This window comes from Cydia pomonella, chromosome 6 (assembly GCF_033807575.1).
Source record: "Cydia pomonella isolate Wapato2018A chromosome 6, ilCydPomo1, whole genome shotgun sequence".
Taxonomy (NCBI): Eukaryota; Metazoa; Arthropoda; class Insecta; order Lepidoptera; family Tortricidae; genus Cydia; species Cydia pomonella.
The window spans coordinates 9,884,570-9,902,247 of record NC_084708.1 but is presented as its reverse complement, the minus strand read 5'-3'; the positions used below and the strand labels follow the sequence as shown (position 1 = coordinate 9,902,247).

The window sequence follows — 17,678 nt, the reverse complement described above, 5'->3', positions numbered from 1 at the left end:
CAGATGTCACTATAAAATTGGTACAATTTAAAGGCATGAATACGACATTAAGAAGGTTGCATAAACCTCGTATATCAAGACCAAGTACTAGTTCTTAGCTACTCTAGCGCTACTCTAGAGCATAGACATACAATATAACCTCTAGAGAGATTTAGATTCTAAATTTTAGAACTATTATTTATAGCTGACAATAATTGCGGGAATTTTTCTCTGTTACTCCAATTACGACTTATTAATTTGCGAATTTCAGTTTTCGCGGTAGGCCCTCTGCACACTTTTGCAACAGTTGTACCATAAGAGATTTCAGTACTTTTAATTCCACACTCCATACGTATTGGTATCTCGCTCTCTGTCACTCAGACACACTCTGTCTTCGTTCTTAAGGAGTATCCAGACAGGACAATTTTTCGTACAATCTGTTTAAATTCTTAGTTTAATTGTGTGATCTAGACACAATAAGTTCGTTGATCCCATTATGAAATTGTGTACTTGTGGACGCTAGATGACATTAACTAAAGTTAGACCAAACTAAGTTGGCAGTGATTTTGATAGCAAAGACTGCAAGCGCTATTTTAAAAGTCAAACTTCTATGAAATTATGATGATTAAATAACACTTGCACAGTTTGTGTTATCAAAATCGCTGCCTTCGTTTAGCTTGGTCAAAGGCTATCAAATTCTGAATATAATCAGGGCTCCTACCGGGAAAATCGAAGTTCGTCAATTGCGGGCATTTTTCTCTGTCACTCTAATTACGTCTTAGTAAGAGTAAAAGAGAAAGATCCCCCAATTTGCGAATTTCGGTTTTCGCGGTAAACCCCCAGATCAGAAATTATCATCCACAACCATCTTATCATCATGTTATCAAACATTTTGATCGTCATGTCTCCTGTAGAGTCTGTGACTAGATTGTTTCAGTTCGGACCATGTTCGGACATGATCGACGTGTTCGACCGTTTATTAATATCTTAAATTCAGTTACTTCTTTGTAAATAAAACATGACAACACTACACGTCTCACGTCACTGTCAATTGAGTGTCAATTTAATTTCATAGGACAATCATCTACAAAAATAAACGAAAATTATAATAATTAAGTTAAGTATGTAAAACATAGTTTAAATGCTTGTTATGAATTACAGTAACAATACATTTATCAAACAAAATGAAACTAGTGTTTGAAGGGTAACTTTTTAGCTGAGAGTGATGTTCTACTGCTTGTCCTCATGAAATGCAACGTCCGTGAACTCGCTCACCTGAGCGACCAGCCTTGTGTTATTGAGGGGAGATTAAACTACAAAAAAGTCTCTAATGGGGGTTATCGCAATCAAGCAGGTAAAAGTGCTACTTATTACTATGAGAATAGACAGGACAAAGTTCCATTCTCAATGTCGATCATCTGTATTAAAATGTTATTTTGAAAGACTAAACAACTTGCAATATGGTTTTTCAAGTATAATCTATAATTAACCATTTCTGAGTGGCATGGTAAACCAGTTGTATTTGTTTGTATCTTCATAATATTAAGAAATAAATAATAAAAAAAATATCCTTTTAGTATCTACTCAATAATATTCTTTGTTTTAGTAATTAGGCTCATTTAATCAATCTTTCAGTGTTCAAGGAGAGGTGGTTTCGGCTCATCAACAATTACTTGTTCTACTTCAAAATAAGTGAGATGGGCAAGTTTGATACAAAGAACCCGGCAGGTGTCTTTGTTATGGAGAACTCTTCTATTCAGATGGAGCATGGACCAAATATATCATTTTCATTTTCTATATCTTTTATGTAAGTACATTTTAACAAATTTAGCAATATTCAATTATCAAGCTTTTACTAAATAACTATAATTTTGTTATCAACTAGAACATAATTATAATCTCTGAATTATCCTTTTTTTTATACAATACATTCCTTTTTTACTTATTAATTTAGTATGTTGCTTGTACAAAAGAGGTATAGGTTTCCTCAAACAAGTTCTAGACCAATTAACTTCTGTTTATATCTATGTATCCTGAACTTATGGCAGTACTCTTGAAATATTAAAGGCACACAAATAGCACACCTATGCACGATGGCAGCGCCGCTTAGCGTTCGCAAGTATTGGGGAGCTGTCAAATAATGAGCTCAACACAATAAAGATTATTCCTTAAAAATGATTACTATAATACAGTTACCAATGTGCTGAATCTTTTCGTCTTTAATGTTAAACACACTTGACTTTTGCTTTACTGAAAATAGTAAGAATTATCTGTGTATTCTATATTAGGTATGTTGCAAATTCAAAATCAAATCTAAAGAATCTGGGACTCAGGAGGATAGTGCAAGTTGGAGAGTAATGTTCAAAACGATAAAGATGTTCTGTTGAACCACAAACATTGACAAACCACAGTTTGCAAGCCACATGTGGCTATTTGGAGCCACAATTGCTGCTCTTCAAGCCTCCCAAAATATGAACAAGAGCTTTTATACTACTGAAGAAAATATTAAGGCTTATTGAGATACCTAGAACCAAATTCTGAATGCTTTTCTCAAAAGTTTCCCTACCCCTGTGCTGTGCAGTCATATAGTAAAGCCACTTTAAAACTAGTTCTGTTTGAATTGGATTTGCAGCGACGAGCCAGAGAAGCGACACGTGTTCGCGGCGCGCGCCGAGGACAACGTCGTGCAGTGGGTCATCAAGCTGCGCGAGTGCTCCTACGAGTACCTGCGCGAGCGTTTGCACACGCTGCAATCCAAAATATACTCTATTACTGGCAAGGTTAGATTTCATTTTAGGTTTATGTAAGTTTTTGACATATTCCCGAATACCGAGCTGCTGTTAAAGATTCATTCTAGAGTTCTTAAAAAAAAAGCAAACCAAACTAACTCCTCGGCATATTTTTATTTCAGGCTACGCCTCTGGAACCTAGTAAAAAATCAAATAAATAAGCACATAGTTAAAATTATTGAACCCCTATACTCAATCTCTCCTCTAAAATAATACGTACATGCTAGACTGATAAGGTAATTGTTACAAGCCCATTAAAATTGTCCCTGGGTGCGTATCATATCCTGTAGTTTTGGTTATCCTGTAGTTATTATTTTAACATTATTTATAGAAAATAAATTCGATATAACATTACATTAAAATAACAATATAAATAATAATATAATATGTATTAAATTCAATTCTGTAAAAAATCACAAAAAAGTAAGTCACTAAATTTTCGGTAGGTAAAATAATAAGAGAATAACCGGCCAAGAGCATGTCGGGCCACGCTCAGTGTAGGGTTCCGTAGTTACTCTTCCGTCACAATAAGCTAAACTGGAGCTTAAAGTATAGTAAATTGTTAACCAAGGGATGAAACGGTATCATTCACCCGAGTTAAACAAATAGGCAAATTTGCATAATCAGTACCTAATTAAAGTAAGTCTTTTTACTATGAAGGGAAAACTTTTTGCGATAACTCAAAAACAGCTAAACTGATCATATCCGCTATAGTTTTCATTTAATGTCTTTCTTAAGCTCTACTTCCACGATTTTTTCATATTTTTTGGACCTATGGTTCAAAAGTTAGAGGGGGGGGGACACATATTTTTTTTCTTTCGGAGCGATTATCTCCGAATATATTCACTTTATCAAAAAATGTTTCTTAAAAACCCCTATTAGTTTTGAAAGACCTTTCCAACGATACCCCACACTCTAGGGTTGAAGCGAAAAAAAAATTTCACCCCCACTTTACGTGTAGGGGAGGTACCCTAAAAAAAATTAAATTTTTAGATTTTATTGTACGACTTTGTCGGCTTTATTGATTTATATATCCATGCCAAATTTCAGCTTTCTAGCACTAACGACCACGGAGCAAAGCCTCGGACAGACAGACAGACAGACAGACAGACAGACGGACATGGCGAAACTATAAGGGTTCCGTTTTATGCCATTTGGCTACGGAACCCTAAAAATGTGTTAATGAGTGTGATCATTGCACTTAGCAATGGCGGCGCGGCAGTAATTTGGCATGCTGGACTGATGTGCTCAATTATATTAGATTATTTCAGCCGGTGGGAATCGAGTTCTATGGACGCTCCACTAAACTACTGTCAAATTTGTTTCTTCGTTTTATGAAACTGGTGATGGTTGTTTAAATATTTCAGGATCCTCTACTACTGGTGCCGCGCAACGAGGGCGCGTGTCTCTGGGCGCCGGCCGTACCGTTCTCCACGGCCCCCGCCTGCACCGTCAACACGAGCTCCTTCAGCTGCCACCTGCACACCGGCAGCGCGTTCACGCTCGAGCGGAGCAAGTCCGACGCGAACGCGCACAGACACTTACGCACTAACAAGGCGACTTTTTACACCGACGAAACTAGTGACGAACAAAAAAGTGATACGAAAATTTTCTCCCTAGAAAGAAGCAAGACGTCCGCGATGTTTAAAAGTCATATCGAGTCGCTGGAGGGGTCAATATTCGATAGCGGTAAATTGAGCGCGAGCTGCGCGCCGAGCCCGCCGGCGCGGAACCGGCTGGGCGCGGCGGGCGCGCGCGCCGACGTGCGCGCGCTGGCGGCCAGCGCCAGGCTGCCGGGCGCGCCGGGCATCCTCGGCGACGCGCCCGTGCCGCCGCGCCGCCAGCCCGACCCCAAGCTCGGACATGACGGTAGGCGATCGCAGGAAACGGAAGATCTTATTCAATTTTAGTCTATTTATAATACTAACTTACCATGTACCCCACCTAGTTAAATTACGGCACGCAGGCTTTTGTTGGTGACTGGTGTAGAGATTGTAGATAGGATTTTTAATGCTAAGAAATTGTATTTTGCCAGATTTGTGATATTTGTATTTGTATAAAAGAAGATTGTATGATATAAAGCTTTGTATGCATCTAAAATATAATCATTGGTATTTTTATATAAAATTTGTATCGTATTTTTTTATAACATATAATATAGTAATATTTATAAGCGAGGGGCTATAATTTTACATGTATTACCGAGGAACTTGTTATACTGCGTTTTTTTTTTATTCAATTAAAATCAATTATTTATTTGTATCGAATCTAGGGAGATCCATATAGTGTTAGTACAGTACAGCAAATCTTAAAATTAATTGGGGTTAGTTACATAGAATTTACAAATAACTTAAAACACACACACACACACACATAGTAAATTAAGACAACACAAAAAGTACTATACTAAAATAAATAAAATAAAATCTAGGCAATCTAGATACACCATTTCTCAGCATCTGTTGCTGCCACATGCAGATATTCCATTATTATTATTTTAAGATTAGATTTTTTTTTACCCCAAAGTAGTGGTAATTAAATTTTACTTCCGAAATGAGGGTTTCTATGATATCTTATACTGCGGTATAATAATATGTAAACGACATAAAACTACAGTGCATAATTACTCAGAATTAATTTTAGAGGAAAAAAGTTACTACTACTTTTGTGGTCATAAAATTTTTAATCTGAAAAAAAAAACGGAGTATAGGAAGGATTAGTTCAGAAAGGAAAGTAGAAATGTTCAGAATTCTAGTCAATATAACCCGAACACATTTGTGTATAACGTGCTGCCTGCTCTATTAAATCGACATTAATTAATTGTAGAAAGTATTAAATACGAGGCATTTATCGACCACTTGTTATTCATACAAGTTGTATGTCAATTTTGTCGTAACCTAGGTTTATTTTGTATCTACCTCTGTTGTAACAATTTATCCTTATTCTTCATTATATCTACTATTTATATGTTCACGCTCAGAGCACAGTTGCTTGTAAAAATACACGATATCACAGTTTACTTTAAGTTTTAGTTTGAATTGACTACTCAGTGCTCTTTAAGTTATAAGAAAGCAACAGTGCTTGTCAAATTTAGTAATTTATCACTAATTGTGAAACCTTCATTCAAATAATCTGATGTTGAAAACGATTAGTTATATGGTGCTACAGAATCACCATCATTATGTCCATAATTCCAACTAATCGTAGACTGTTTATGTATACTTCGTTCGACTTTTAACCATACAAGTCAACTTATCGCTTAGTTTTTTTTTGCCATGTTGCTTTTCCCTTTGTATGTAGGTTTTTTGATATAACGCGGTCGAATGATGCCAGTGGAGGAAAATATATAATCAGGGCGCGGTTTTTAGTAACTAGTAGCCATGGTCTAATCAGGCAATCAAAGCAGGGACCGGTCATCCCCTTACCAAAGCCGTTGCTTACTAAAACCCTTTCATTTGGCTGTTTAAGCTCTTCATAATACGGGTACCTAAGCTGATACCCGTTACTAAGCGCTAACCTCTTGAAGGGGTATGGATTTTAAATTATAACGCTTATGCCATTATCAACTTTCTCTTCGTAAAAATAGAATCAAATATTGCTTATTTATGTTTAACGTGAAAGACAAAGGGTGTCTAGCGCCGCGTTGACAGCACAGGTGTTAGGAAGGGGATACCCTTTCGTTTTAGCGGTATCTCTGGAAAGGAAACCGCCCCAGAGCTAAGTCAAATGATTGAGTAGCAATTTAAAGGGAAAGCCCAATCGTTGGGACTATTCGATAAACGATTAGGCAATTTAAAGGCTTTTGTCTGGGAAGGGCTGGACGGGTCCCTAGAGTTATTATTTTTTTAACACATTTTTTTATCAATATCTGTTGGACTATTTTTTGATATTTTTTAAGCGCTAGAGTACTTCAGACATCGCAATAACGGCCTAATTGACTAGGCCGAAAAGAAAATCATGGTATTCAAAACTGATACCAAATTAGCTCAAAAAGCGTAACAGTCCGACCTAAATAATTTAATTACCATTTATATTTAAAAATTGGTTACGAGTGGTAAAAGTTTGGAGGAGGAATCCGTTGAGTACGAAAACTCGATGTTTGAGATTTTTACGCAGAATTTTTCGCCTAAGCAGTTGTCCTTATCGCACTAATTTTTAGCGTAAGCCCCCGTTTGCGCGACGGATATATTCACCTAAAATCTCAAATCTGAGAAGGAACTCAGCTGGCCTTTCCTCTTAACATTACCAACGTTATTGCTTTCATATTACGTTTTTACAATAATTCATTAATCATTATGTGACGTGCGACGAGGAAACTGTAACTTTATTGGACAAAATTACCTTATCTCGATGTTTCAAGGTTATAAGAATGCCTATTAGTATTTTGGTTGATTAACATACAACGAAAAATGTCACTTGACCTACTGACTTGGTAGAATCAGTAGAATGTTATAAATGGTATTATTGTTAAGCCCGGCCAAATTTCGATTATATAATTTCTGACTAATGTAATAAAAATGTATACTTTTTAAGTGTTTTTACCTTTGTAACGGAATAAGAATATACATTTATCAGATACTTACCAAGTTTGTTTTATATCGTATTTTTGATTAGGTCTTAAAAAATTTAAACAATCCAAACCACACGATAAGGTGTTAGACTGAATACCTATAGGGACCGTGCGCGTTGGAGGGACTGCCATCTTGTGGTCTGAATCGGAACCATAAACAGGCACATTTAGACGTCAAGTGTTTTCTTGTGCATAGTAGGTTCTGCCATCTTGTGGGCTACATCGGAACAAAAAACATCACATTTACGCCTCGCGCCAAAAATCTGACGGCTCCTGTGCTGCCTCCTATAGTTCATGCACGCTCCCTATATCAAAGATGTTTATGTAAGATGTGTCTTTAAGACAAATTCATGTCACAAATTTGATAAGTGAGTTGGGTGATATAGATGGCGCTGTATGGCTCCGTATATTATGCGGTAACTTTGCAGGCTTTGTATCTTGACCGCAAGAGACTACCCGGCCCTATCTAATTCTCTTAGATAAAGACGGGTAGTCTAACTCACATGCGAGATACTGTCGCAGCGTTCCTGACTGTGCTTGCTGCTGAACCCACTGGTTGTCAAAAGCTGACTTTTGACAATACAACGTACGCCATCTGAACTTACTCACATTTTTTCTTAGACTTTATTTTATAGTTAGCTGACTGTACCATTTGCACATAAAATATTGAGCGTGTCCCCCCAAGTTCACACTCGTACTAATTACGGGGAAAATTTTGTTGTAATTAATACTACAGTGCGCAAACAAAAACTCTTCATATTACGACCAAATTTTCCGCATAATTAGTACGATTATGAACTACTGGGTGAAGAATTATACACTTACAACCTTGTGGTTTAGAATGATAACTCTAAACAATTATCGTATTGAGAATTTACGACAATGAGAGCGTCGTAAACGCGATTCAATATTCCTTTCAGACACTTCAGACAGAGTGTGGAAACGCCTCCATATACATCTAAAGTGCCTCTACTTATTCGCGTCAAATTTGTAGTCCCTACATAAGTAGTATACTCGTAAGTTTGAAGGTGAATATGATATGACAGGACTAAAGTTGATTGCTCACCTATCACATGTAGGAGGGAGTCCTATAGGAACATAAAATAGAAGACGTCCAGTTAAGTGTAACATATATATTTTCATTTTTTTTTGTAAATTACTTATTACAAGCACATCTCTGAAGAGCAAGTCTATTGTAAACTCACTAGCGTCACAGTTAACATAACTGCGGCACAATTATCGAGGCGCGGTTCTAGCATACCTACTACTATAGCTACACAATTACACATATAACAATTAATGCACGTATATATCACTTACAACATTGTAAAACTACTACTAGCACTAATACATAAGTAATAATGGTTAACAGCGTTCAAAATATGGACTAGTAGGCATATTATATAACATCAGTACCTACTTCAAATTTGTATACAAAAATAACATCATTTTTTTTTTTAACTATAAAGTTGTAAATCCTAGTAAATTTGTAGCTACCATATCATTACAATTATAGTCAATCAATCTAATGAGACTCTGTGACAGTCGATCTGACATTGCAAACGTGATAAAAGCTCTAGTGTTCATCAGGTTAATAAAGTAGGCAACGATAACATTGTATACCTACTTTGCGAGTACCGTCAAGTGGGGTAATTGCGAAGAAGGACGACAACACTATCAGACAACAGTTTTTCACTATGAATAAATGTAAGTCGCTGAAAATTTACCATAACAAATATAACAACGATTCAAAGATAGAAAACAGTACAGCGCAGTTAACTGCATTCATATAATTATGAAGTACCTAGGTATTTCCTCCTATAGTTGTTTCCCTTTATCTACCCCTTATCGTTTTGTACCCTTGTTACCCCATTTGACTATACACTTAGGTAAGGGTATACTAAATACATAAAATATTAGAATTTATAGAATAACTATACCGGTTAATTGCGCTAACCAAGCGTTTTCCTTCTAAGGAAGATAAATTACAAACAAATCAATCTTACATAAAATGAGAATTCTAAAATGTCTTACAATTATTTTGTTAAGATTACAACTGATAGCCTAAGGCACTTGAATGTTCATAATATGATTTCCACTTATCGTTTTAACCTTCGACCCGCTCACATAATCCGTCGTCACCGAGCGGACAAAACACCCTGTAAGTACCTGAGGCGACTATAATAATACAACGGTATAAAATACTTGTGTGCAACTAGGAACGTTAGTGCATCCCGCATCTCGCGGGCATGGCACTGCTGGGATCTACCAACCACCGCGGTATTAGCTGCCGTTCGACGTTGTAACTTAATGTTCTTTCGCACTTGCACACGATAATCCAAGAGTGAAAGAAATGGCATTATATGTCTGCGGTCGTCCATTGGTACCGCGGCAACTATAGACGAAGCTCGTGAGTTGCAGCGCTAGCTGTCAGTGGGGACAGTGGGGCGGCTCGGGGCCCGGTGCTAGTTGCCGCCGTAGTCGCGCAGCTCGCGGTTGCCCAGCGGCAGCGTCGGCCTGAAGTTGTGGAGTAACTCCATGGATTCTTCTCCGCACGAGGCCTCGCCGCACCGTAATTTCCTCATCAGAGCCAACTGGAACCAAACAAACATTATATTTAATCATTCCGTCAAATACGAAAGAATAGTTTTTTAAAATTACTTTTATAGTTGTCATTTCTTTGAATTATTTTTCTCACTGCACCCACATTCGAGAATTTCTGTTTTGCCCTATGGTTGACTGGTAGAGAATGCCTTAAGGCATTAAGTCCGCCATTTGTACTTATAAAGAAAGATAAATAAATAAAGAAAGAAGTTTTTGGTATTTTTAGTTAAGTTCTTTCGGAAGATATGTCTGGGAACTTATCCATTAAAATTCTATGTATAATGGACCTAAAGTCCTCCTCAGATATATCTAAGAAGGTGCTCAAAAATATCTGAAAACACACTAACGCTTTGACAATAGAGACAGAGGCGTATTCAGATATTTGTGAGCATCTTTGCCGTTTCGATATACAAGGTGTAACAAAAATAGTGGGAATCCGTTTAAGCCCTTAAACGGATACCGAATATATATGCATTTAAACGGATCCCTACTAGTTTTGTTACAGTCGAGTCGGTAGAGATATTGGTGTAGTATCTGATGTCGACTGTTCCTAAACGCAGAAATCTTAAAAGTTAGGTTGTTGACATTCAGTTGAGCTCGTTGTCAAAACAGATTTAGATTTGTCGGAGGTGTCGAAGAGTTTAAAACGTCACATTTACATGTTATGGGGATCCCTTTGTTTGACATAATTATTGAAAGTCATAATGTAATGATAGTCATATTATCATTAGTCATAACTCTGAAACCGTTAACTTTTCAGGAATTTCCTTAGATTATCCTATAGATAGGTTAGGTTAGGTTAGGTTTGTTTAATGGCAATCCTGAAAAGTTACGCGTTTCTGAGAAAAACCAAATTATGACTAACGAAAATGCGGACAAACAATACATTATGACTTAAAACTTTATGGGAAACAATAGAGACCCACATGTTATGTGATAAGATGCTACGACACGCTTATCTTAACGATTGGAAAGTAAAGAATGTAGGCCGTGAACATCAGTAGGTAAACACGTAAACAAACACATGGGGACCGGTAGGCGCCGCAAGCGGCTCGACTACTGACTCAATTTCGATTTACACAACTGGTTTGGCTCTTTGATGTAAGACTTGATTTTCTAACTGGAGCATTTATAGCATCTAATAAAGTGCACGATGAAATGCGTTACAATTGCGTGTAGTCTTTATAATACAGACTCTGTTTTTTTTTAATTCGAAGACAATACTTATTCCAGAAACTATAGTCTTTCAAACAACTTTGTCAGTAGAAATTGGCACAAAATTCAATTTTTCTATGGGACGGTAACCCTTCTCGCCTACATTTTTTAAATTTGCCGCTTTTCTCTACTGACGGAAATTGCTTGAGTATTCTTTTTTTTAAATAAATAAATAGACTGGTTGTGGTTATGATTGATCAGTAGTTAATTTAATAAATAAATAAACATTTAAAGGTACCATCACGCACCGCGATTGTAGATCGATTTAGGGTCCTAGCTATATTGGTTGTTCAATACTTACTCTGTGAAATGTCCAATTTAGTTAGAACCCTAAATGGCTCAACTATCACGGTGCCCGACTGTACTTCTCCTTTACTTTAAGAAAATGTATAACATAACCAGTTTACGGATTATGATGTTCCTAGTTATTCTACTTAAGAAATGTCTATATATGTGCCTAGAATAGAGGTAAAGGTATAGCAATGGTAAGTACATATACTTATAGTTCGTGTCATCCACGATGACGCGCAGATTAGTCAAGGCACGCGTCTTCATGAATGACTCGATCTATACCTATAGGTACTGATGTACGTTGCATAACTATTACCTCTAAGTCCATGCTCAATTATTAATAATGACCGTACGTTATCTCGATAGCTTAATACTACCTGTTTCTGTCATAGCTATAATTCTAAAAATTATATGTTTAAAGACTTTAAAGTCACATCAAGTTTATGTAACTTTTTAAATTTGTAGGTAGGTACGGTAGTTTTTAGGGTTGGATACCAAAAAGGTAGGTACAAATGGAACCCTTATGCCGACTTTTCCGTTCGTCTGTCACATTTCTAAATACCTCTTCTTCTTCCTCACATTGTCCCGGCATTTTGCCACGGCTCATGGGAGCCTAGGGCTCGCTTGACAACTAGTCCCAAGATTTGGCGTAGGCATTAGTTTTTACGAAAGCGACTGCCATCTTACCTTCCAACCCAGAGGTTAAACTAGGCCTTATTGGGATTAGTCCGGTTTCCTCACGATGTTTTCCTTCACCGAAAAGCGACTGGTAAATATCAAATGATATTTCGTCATTAAGTTCCGAAAAACTCATTGGTACGAGCCGGGGTTTGAACCCGCGACCTTCGGATTGCAAGTCGCACGCTCTTACCGCTAGGCCACCAGCGCTTCTACGAACTACGTAAGCTATCGATTTGAAATTTGGAATAGTTATGAACAACGCTAACCTAGACACATTGAAATTGTTATTTTAAGTGAAAAAAAATGAAGGAAAAACGTAAAAAATACCATTCCGGTCTTCTTATCTCTGAATAGGCACTTAAAACAAAAATAAGTAGTTGGAATTGGTTCAAATGATAAAGATTTATCCCTGAAAAACCAACATACATATGAGTACAGGTCGCGCGAATTAGTTAGCCAATTGGCCGATAAATGGCGCTGTACACAATTATACTTAGTATTATACTTCTGGTCAAGTCTTTCGTGTTTATAGTTACATGAGAAAAAGTTTGTTCGGAACCCTCGGTGCGCGAGTTAAACGAACTCGAACTTGAGCAGTTTTTTTAAGGATTTATAGATCTTAGATGGACCACAAACGGGAGAGAGCAAAGAAAGTCCTTTTTAGGGTTCCGTAGCCAAATGGCAAAAAACGGAACCCTTATAGATTCGTCATGTCCGTCTGTCTGTCCGATTCTGTCACAGCCACTTTTTTCAGGAACTATAAGAGCTATATTGTTCAAACTTAGTAAGTGGATGTATTCTATGAACCGCATTAAGATGTTCACACAAAAATAGAAAAAAAACAATAAATTTTGGGGGTTCCTCGTACTTAGAACTGAAACTCAAAAAATCTTTTTTCATCAAACCCATACGTGTGGGGTATCTATGGATAGGTCTTCAAAAATGACATTGAGGTTTCTAATATCATTTTTTTCTAAAATGAATAGTTTGCGCGAGAGACACTTCCAAAGTGGTAAAATGTGTGTCCCCCCCCCCCCCCCGTAACTTCTAAAATAACAGAATGAAAAAACTAAAAAAAATATATGATATACATTGTCATGCAAACTTGCACTGAAAATTGGTTTGAACGAGATCTAGTAAGTAGTTTTTTTTTAATTCGTCATAAAATTTAAAAAAAATTTTTTTTCATCAAACCCATACGTGTGGGGTATCTATGGATAGGTCTTCAAAAATGATATTTAGGTTTCTAATACCATTTTTTTTCTAAACTGAATAGTTTGCGCGAGAGACACTTCCAAAGTGAAAAAAGGTGTCCCCCCACCCCTGTAACTTCTAAAATAACAGAATGAAAAATCTAAAAAAAATATATGATATACATTACCATGCAAACTTCCACCGAAAATTGGTTTGAACGAGATCTAGTGAGTAGTTTTTTTTTTAAACGTCATAAAATTTAAAAAAAAAATTTTTTCATCAAACCCATACGTGTGGGGTATCTATGGATAGGTCTTCAAAAATGATATTTAGGTTCCTAATATCATTTTTTTCTAAACTGAATGTGAAATGTGTGTCCAAATTGGTAAAATGTTGAACAAGATCTAGTAAGTAAATTTTTTTAATACGTCTTAAATGGTACGGAACCCTTCATGCGCGAGTCCGACTCGCACTTGGCCGCTTTTTCTCGTTTGTTTTGATACCGCTTTTTTGAACGGCCGATATTATAATTGATGAGACATAGTCTTGGGGGGCTATAGAATATAGAAAGAAAATAATAGGTTTACCTACCTGTTCAGCGGAGACCTCAACGGGTTCCTTAAATAGGATCCATGTGACACACTCGGTGCACGGCGGCGTGGTGAGCGAGCCGGGGTACGTCCAGTAGGCGGCGCGCGCCGGAAGCAGCTGCGCCGGGTCCAGCGGGTCCGACATCGTCACCTTGTCGCCCTTGTGTCGGATGAAGGGGAGGAGGCGCACCACCTTGTCGAGTTCAGTGTGCTTTCTGCCGACCTGCAAAAGATTACGTTTTACGTGAAATAAAAGTAAAACTAACTCCTAATAGGAGAGCCGGCGATGCTACATGTGTTTACTACACATAGCATCGTAGTACTCGAGCGTCGTAGAGACTTATTGGATTCGATAGATTAGAATTAGATTATAGAAAGAAAAAAGTTTTCTTTTTTACCGAGCCGGAAAACGTCTACAGATTTATAAAATGTAAAAAAGAAAACGCCTCATGGAGTTACTCAAGTGCGTCACATATTGGCAGTGTCAGTCGCGCACCATGTCTCTGATAACAAGGGCGTAGGTATGTTAATCTGCCGGTTTTCATGGGCATGGTCATACGGAAGGATAGAAAATTAGGACCAAAAATTTTACTCGAGCGCGTCAGATATTCAATGGGATGTTAAGTTAACCTTACAAAAGTGTTTATTTAAATAATCTGATGATTTCAGCGATCATTTAGCTAACTGCAGGGTCACATAGTTGTAGAATAAAACCGCCATCTTGGAATATACGAGAGGTTATTATCACACAGGAAGGTTCAGATCGCTTAAAAAAAAAAAACATTTTTTAAGATAATTTTAAAAAATTCTGTCATTATTTTTTCTATTAGTTTACAAATAAAAATAATAATTATGAAAGGAATTATTAAAATATTTGTGATAAAAAAACTGCGTAGAATGCCGTCAAATAGACCAAAATCAACCAACGGGTTCAAGAGATAGCATATAGTTTGAAAATTTCTGTAGATTATTCAATTTGTGTAATAATGTCCTATAATATTTATTTATTTTATTTATTTATAAATCCCCTCTTGGGCTCCCTTACTATAAACACAGCTGTTTTAAGTTACGCCAATAATTTTAATTTGTTAATAAAACTTTGCTTCTGCAACTTTCCACGCACAAGCTCGACGTTTTTGACCTAATTGACCAAGTTTGTACACGGAGATTTAGTGTTTTGTCGGCGATAAACTTGTTTTTTGTGCATATCGAGTCCAAGCATTAGGATAATCAACAATTTCCATTTCGAAGCTCTTAAGATTATGCAAGTGTCGGGTTTACCTAATAGTGATAAATAGAATGAATACCAAGCAGGGAGTCGGAGTTTAAGAGTTTTTGAGTTGATTTTCTTAAGCAAGTATATCTAATATGGTATTTTATTTGGTGAGTCAGTACAATACGAGTTTGGTGAAATCGTGGGTGAAACTACTCAGACGAGAAAGCGGCAGAAAATGGCAAAGATAAGGCTGTAGGATTTTTCACATGTTTTTTTCTTGTTTTATTACAGATACATGTTATTTTAAAACAAAATACCTTCGCGGGGATTAGGGATAAAATATACTTCCTGCCTACCTACATACATAACCTTTGTCTTCGCAATTTTTACCTTGTATCTTACTACGATCGCGCTATAAATAGAAACCGGATAAATCCAGTATTGTGACTATCCATCATAATCATGACGTGTATTTTAAAGCACACTTGGCTCTCGAAAAAAAGGCTCAAACAAATATTTTGATAGACACGTGGTGTAGGTAAGTAATCGTACAACCGAAGTGAGTTATACGTTTTTACGGAAATTTTATGTATGTGATCATCTCTTCATACTTATTTATGAGCACTTATTCATACACACGTACGTATTGTGATGTAAATCTTATTCAGATATGTAATTCCTTTGTATTCAGATTTCGACCTAGAGAGTTTGTTATTCATTATTGGGTATTATAACGTAAAGGAGAGTATTGACATCCCATCACCGACGCTGCAATCCCAAATGATAAGAAACTATAGTTTCTAAGATAGACCTTAATCTTGTATTCTAGTGGGAAATTGTATACGAATAAAAAAAACGGCCAACAGCATGTCGGGACTTGGTCAGTGTAGGGTTCCGTAGTTACCCGTCCATCACAATAGGCTGCCTCGAACGGGGGCTATTAGTAAATATTCATGTATAAAACCTTCGCAGCGCTTATGCCTCAGTTTCATTGGGCGATTGGGCGATATTTTCAAAACGCATGCCCTATGGCCCGCATTCAAGGAACTGTTTTCATTGGTCGATATAGCCCGTATGCGGGTTGCGGGAGATTGCCAAAACGTATTTCGTTATGAGTTTCACTAGTCGTTATATACCATCTTACCGCCTGCGGAGAGATATCGATCGAACTAAGTATCGACTTACGAGTTTCACTAGTAGTTTTGAAAATTGGCATAGTTATACTTTGTGGTCTCCAGATAAACATCCAGTCCTCGAGTCGAGGGTGGGGGTTGTGCTGAGGGTGTGTGTGGGGGGGGGGGGGGGGTTGAAGGTACCTTTTTTCAGATTTTTGCTCATATTTCGAATATCTTTACGAATAGCATTATGTTTACTGCGGGAAAAAAGTTTTATCATAATATTCCCTATAAATTTGGTTATGTTTATTTTTACTCTGCGACCAATACTTTAGGAGCTACAGGGTTGTTAAATTAACAGAGAGATAAAAAAATACGATTTAAGAAAACGTCGTTTTTTCGTATTTGTTCATCATATCTCAATTTTTTTTTTAGAATAAGCAAGGTTAGTCACCTCTCTGTTAACTTAAACAGCCTGAAGCTCCTAAAGTATTGATCGTAGAGTAAAAATGAACGTAACCAAATTTGTAGGGAATATTATGGTAAAACCTTTGTCCGTAGTAATCATAATGCTATTCGTAAAGATATTCGAAATCTGAGCAAAAATCTGAAAAAAAAGTACCTTCAACCCCCCCCCCCCCTCCCCCTCCCCCCACGCACACGTCCTCAGCACAACCCCCATCCTCGGGGACTTTTAGTATGTTTATCTGGAGACCACAAGGTATAAGTATACCAATTTTCCAAACTACACGAATTATTTCCCCTGATTTAATTTTCTTGAGCTATACCGCCTGCGCTACGGGGAGTCCCCGCACGCTTTATATCGACCAATGAAACTCAGCCACTAGTGCGTCTTTTTACTAAGAAGGAAATACATTGTGCGGTAACTCAAAAACGGCTTAACAAATCATGTGCGCTATAGTTTTCATTGAATGACTTTATTTAAGCTTTACTTTCACGATTTTAGAGGGGGGGGGGGGGGGGGGGGAGGGTTCCGCTCTAAGCTCGAAATACATTTAAAGTGGGTACTTAACTAGACATGTCAATTATAAAAGGCCTGACGACCTAATTCTACGCGTTATTCACTATCAGGCAATAAATACAGTAAGTAAATAATGAAGTTGCGTGTTACTATAAAAGGATTGAGCGTTGCCTGAGAGGCTTCAGTGTCGTATCTAATCTGTTTACATTTTTCTGTTCATTTGCACAACGCTTAAGGCTTAGGTCTCGAGTAGATGGAAGCCTGTTATATAACAAGATCAATGTAACATAATAATGCGTATGAAGATTTTTTAACATAGTACATAAATAGGGCATAACGGAACGTTATATTGTTAATGCCTATAATAATACATTTATCAGCAAAACTGATGGTAGAGTACGTATTAGGTAATTATTTACCACAGAAGACAACCCTATTGATCATAAACGGTG

General features: G+C 37.0%; 2 protein-coding genes across 2 annotated transcripts in view; one reads left to right on the top strand and one right to left on the bottom strand.

The window, feature by feature from the left end:
* Positions 1–856: 856 nt before the first annotated feature.
* Positions 857–7,350, top strand: LOC133518904 (uncharacterized). Its single transcript, XM_061852684.1, has 4 exons — positions 857–1,333; positions 1,615–1,786; positions 2,612–2,759; positions 4,136–7,350. The coding sequence occupies exons 1-4, from the start codon at positions 1,225–1,227 to the stop codon at positions 4,676–4,678; spliced, it is 972 nt and encodes a 323-aa protein (XP_061708668.1). The 5' UTR covers positions 857–1,224; the 3' UTR covers positions 4,679–7,350.
* Positions 7,351–8,456: 1,106 nt separating this feature from the next.
* The window catches only part of LOC133518905 (carbonic anhydrase 2), a 30,662-nt gene continuing 21,440 nt past the window's right edge, over positions 8,457–17,678 (bottom strand). Inside the window, exons 4-5 of the mRNA XM_061852685.1 lie at positions 13,915–14,136; positions 8,457–9,932 (exon numbers count right to left, since the gene is read on the bottom strand). Coding sequence (XP_061708669.1) covers positions 9,804–9,932; positions 13,915–14,136 — 351 coding nt within the window. The 3' untranslated portion in view covers positions 8,457–9,803. The remainder of the gene's footprint in view (positions 9,933–13,914; positions 14,137–17,678) is intronic.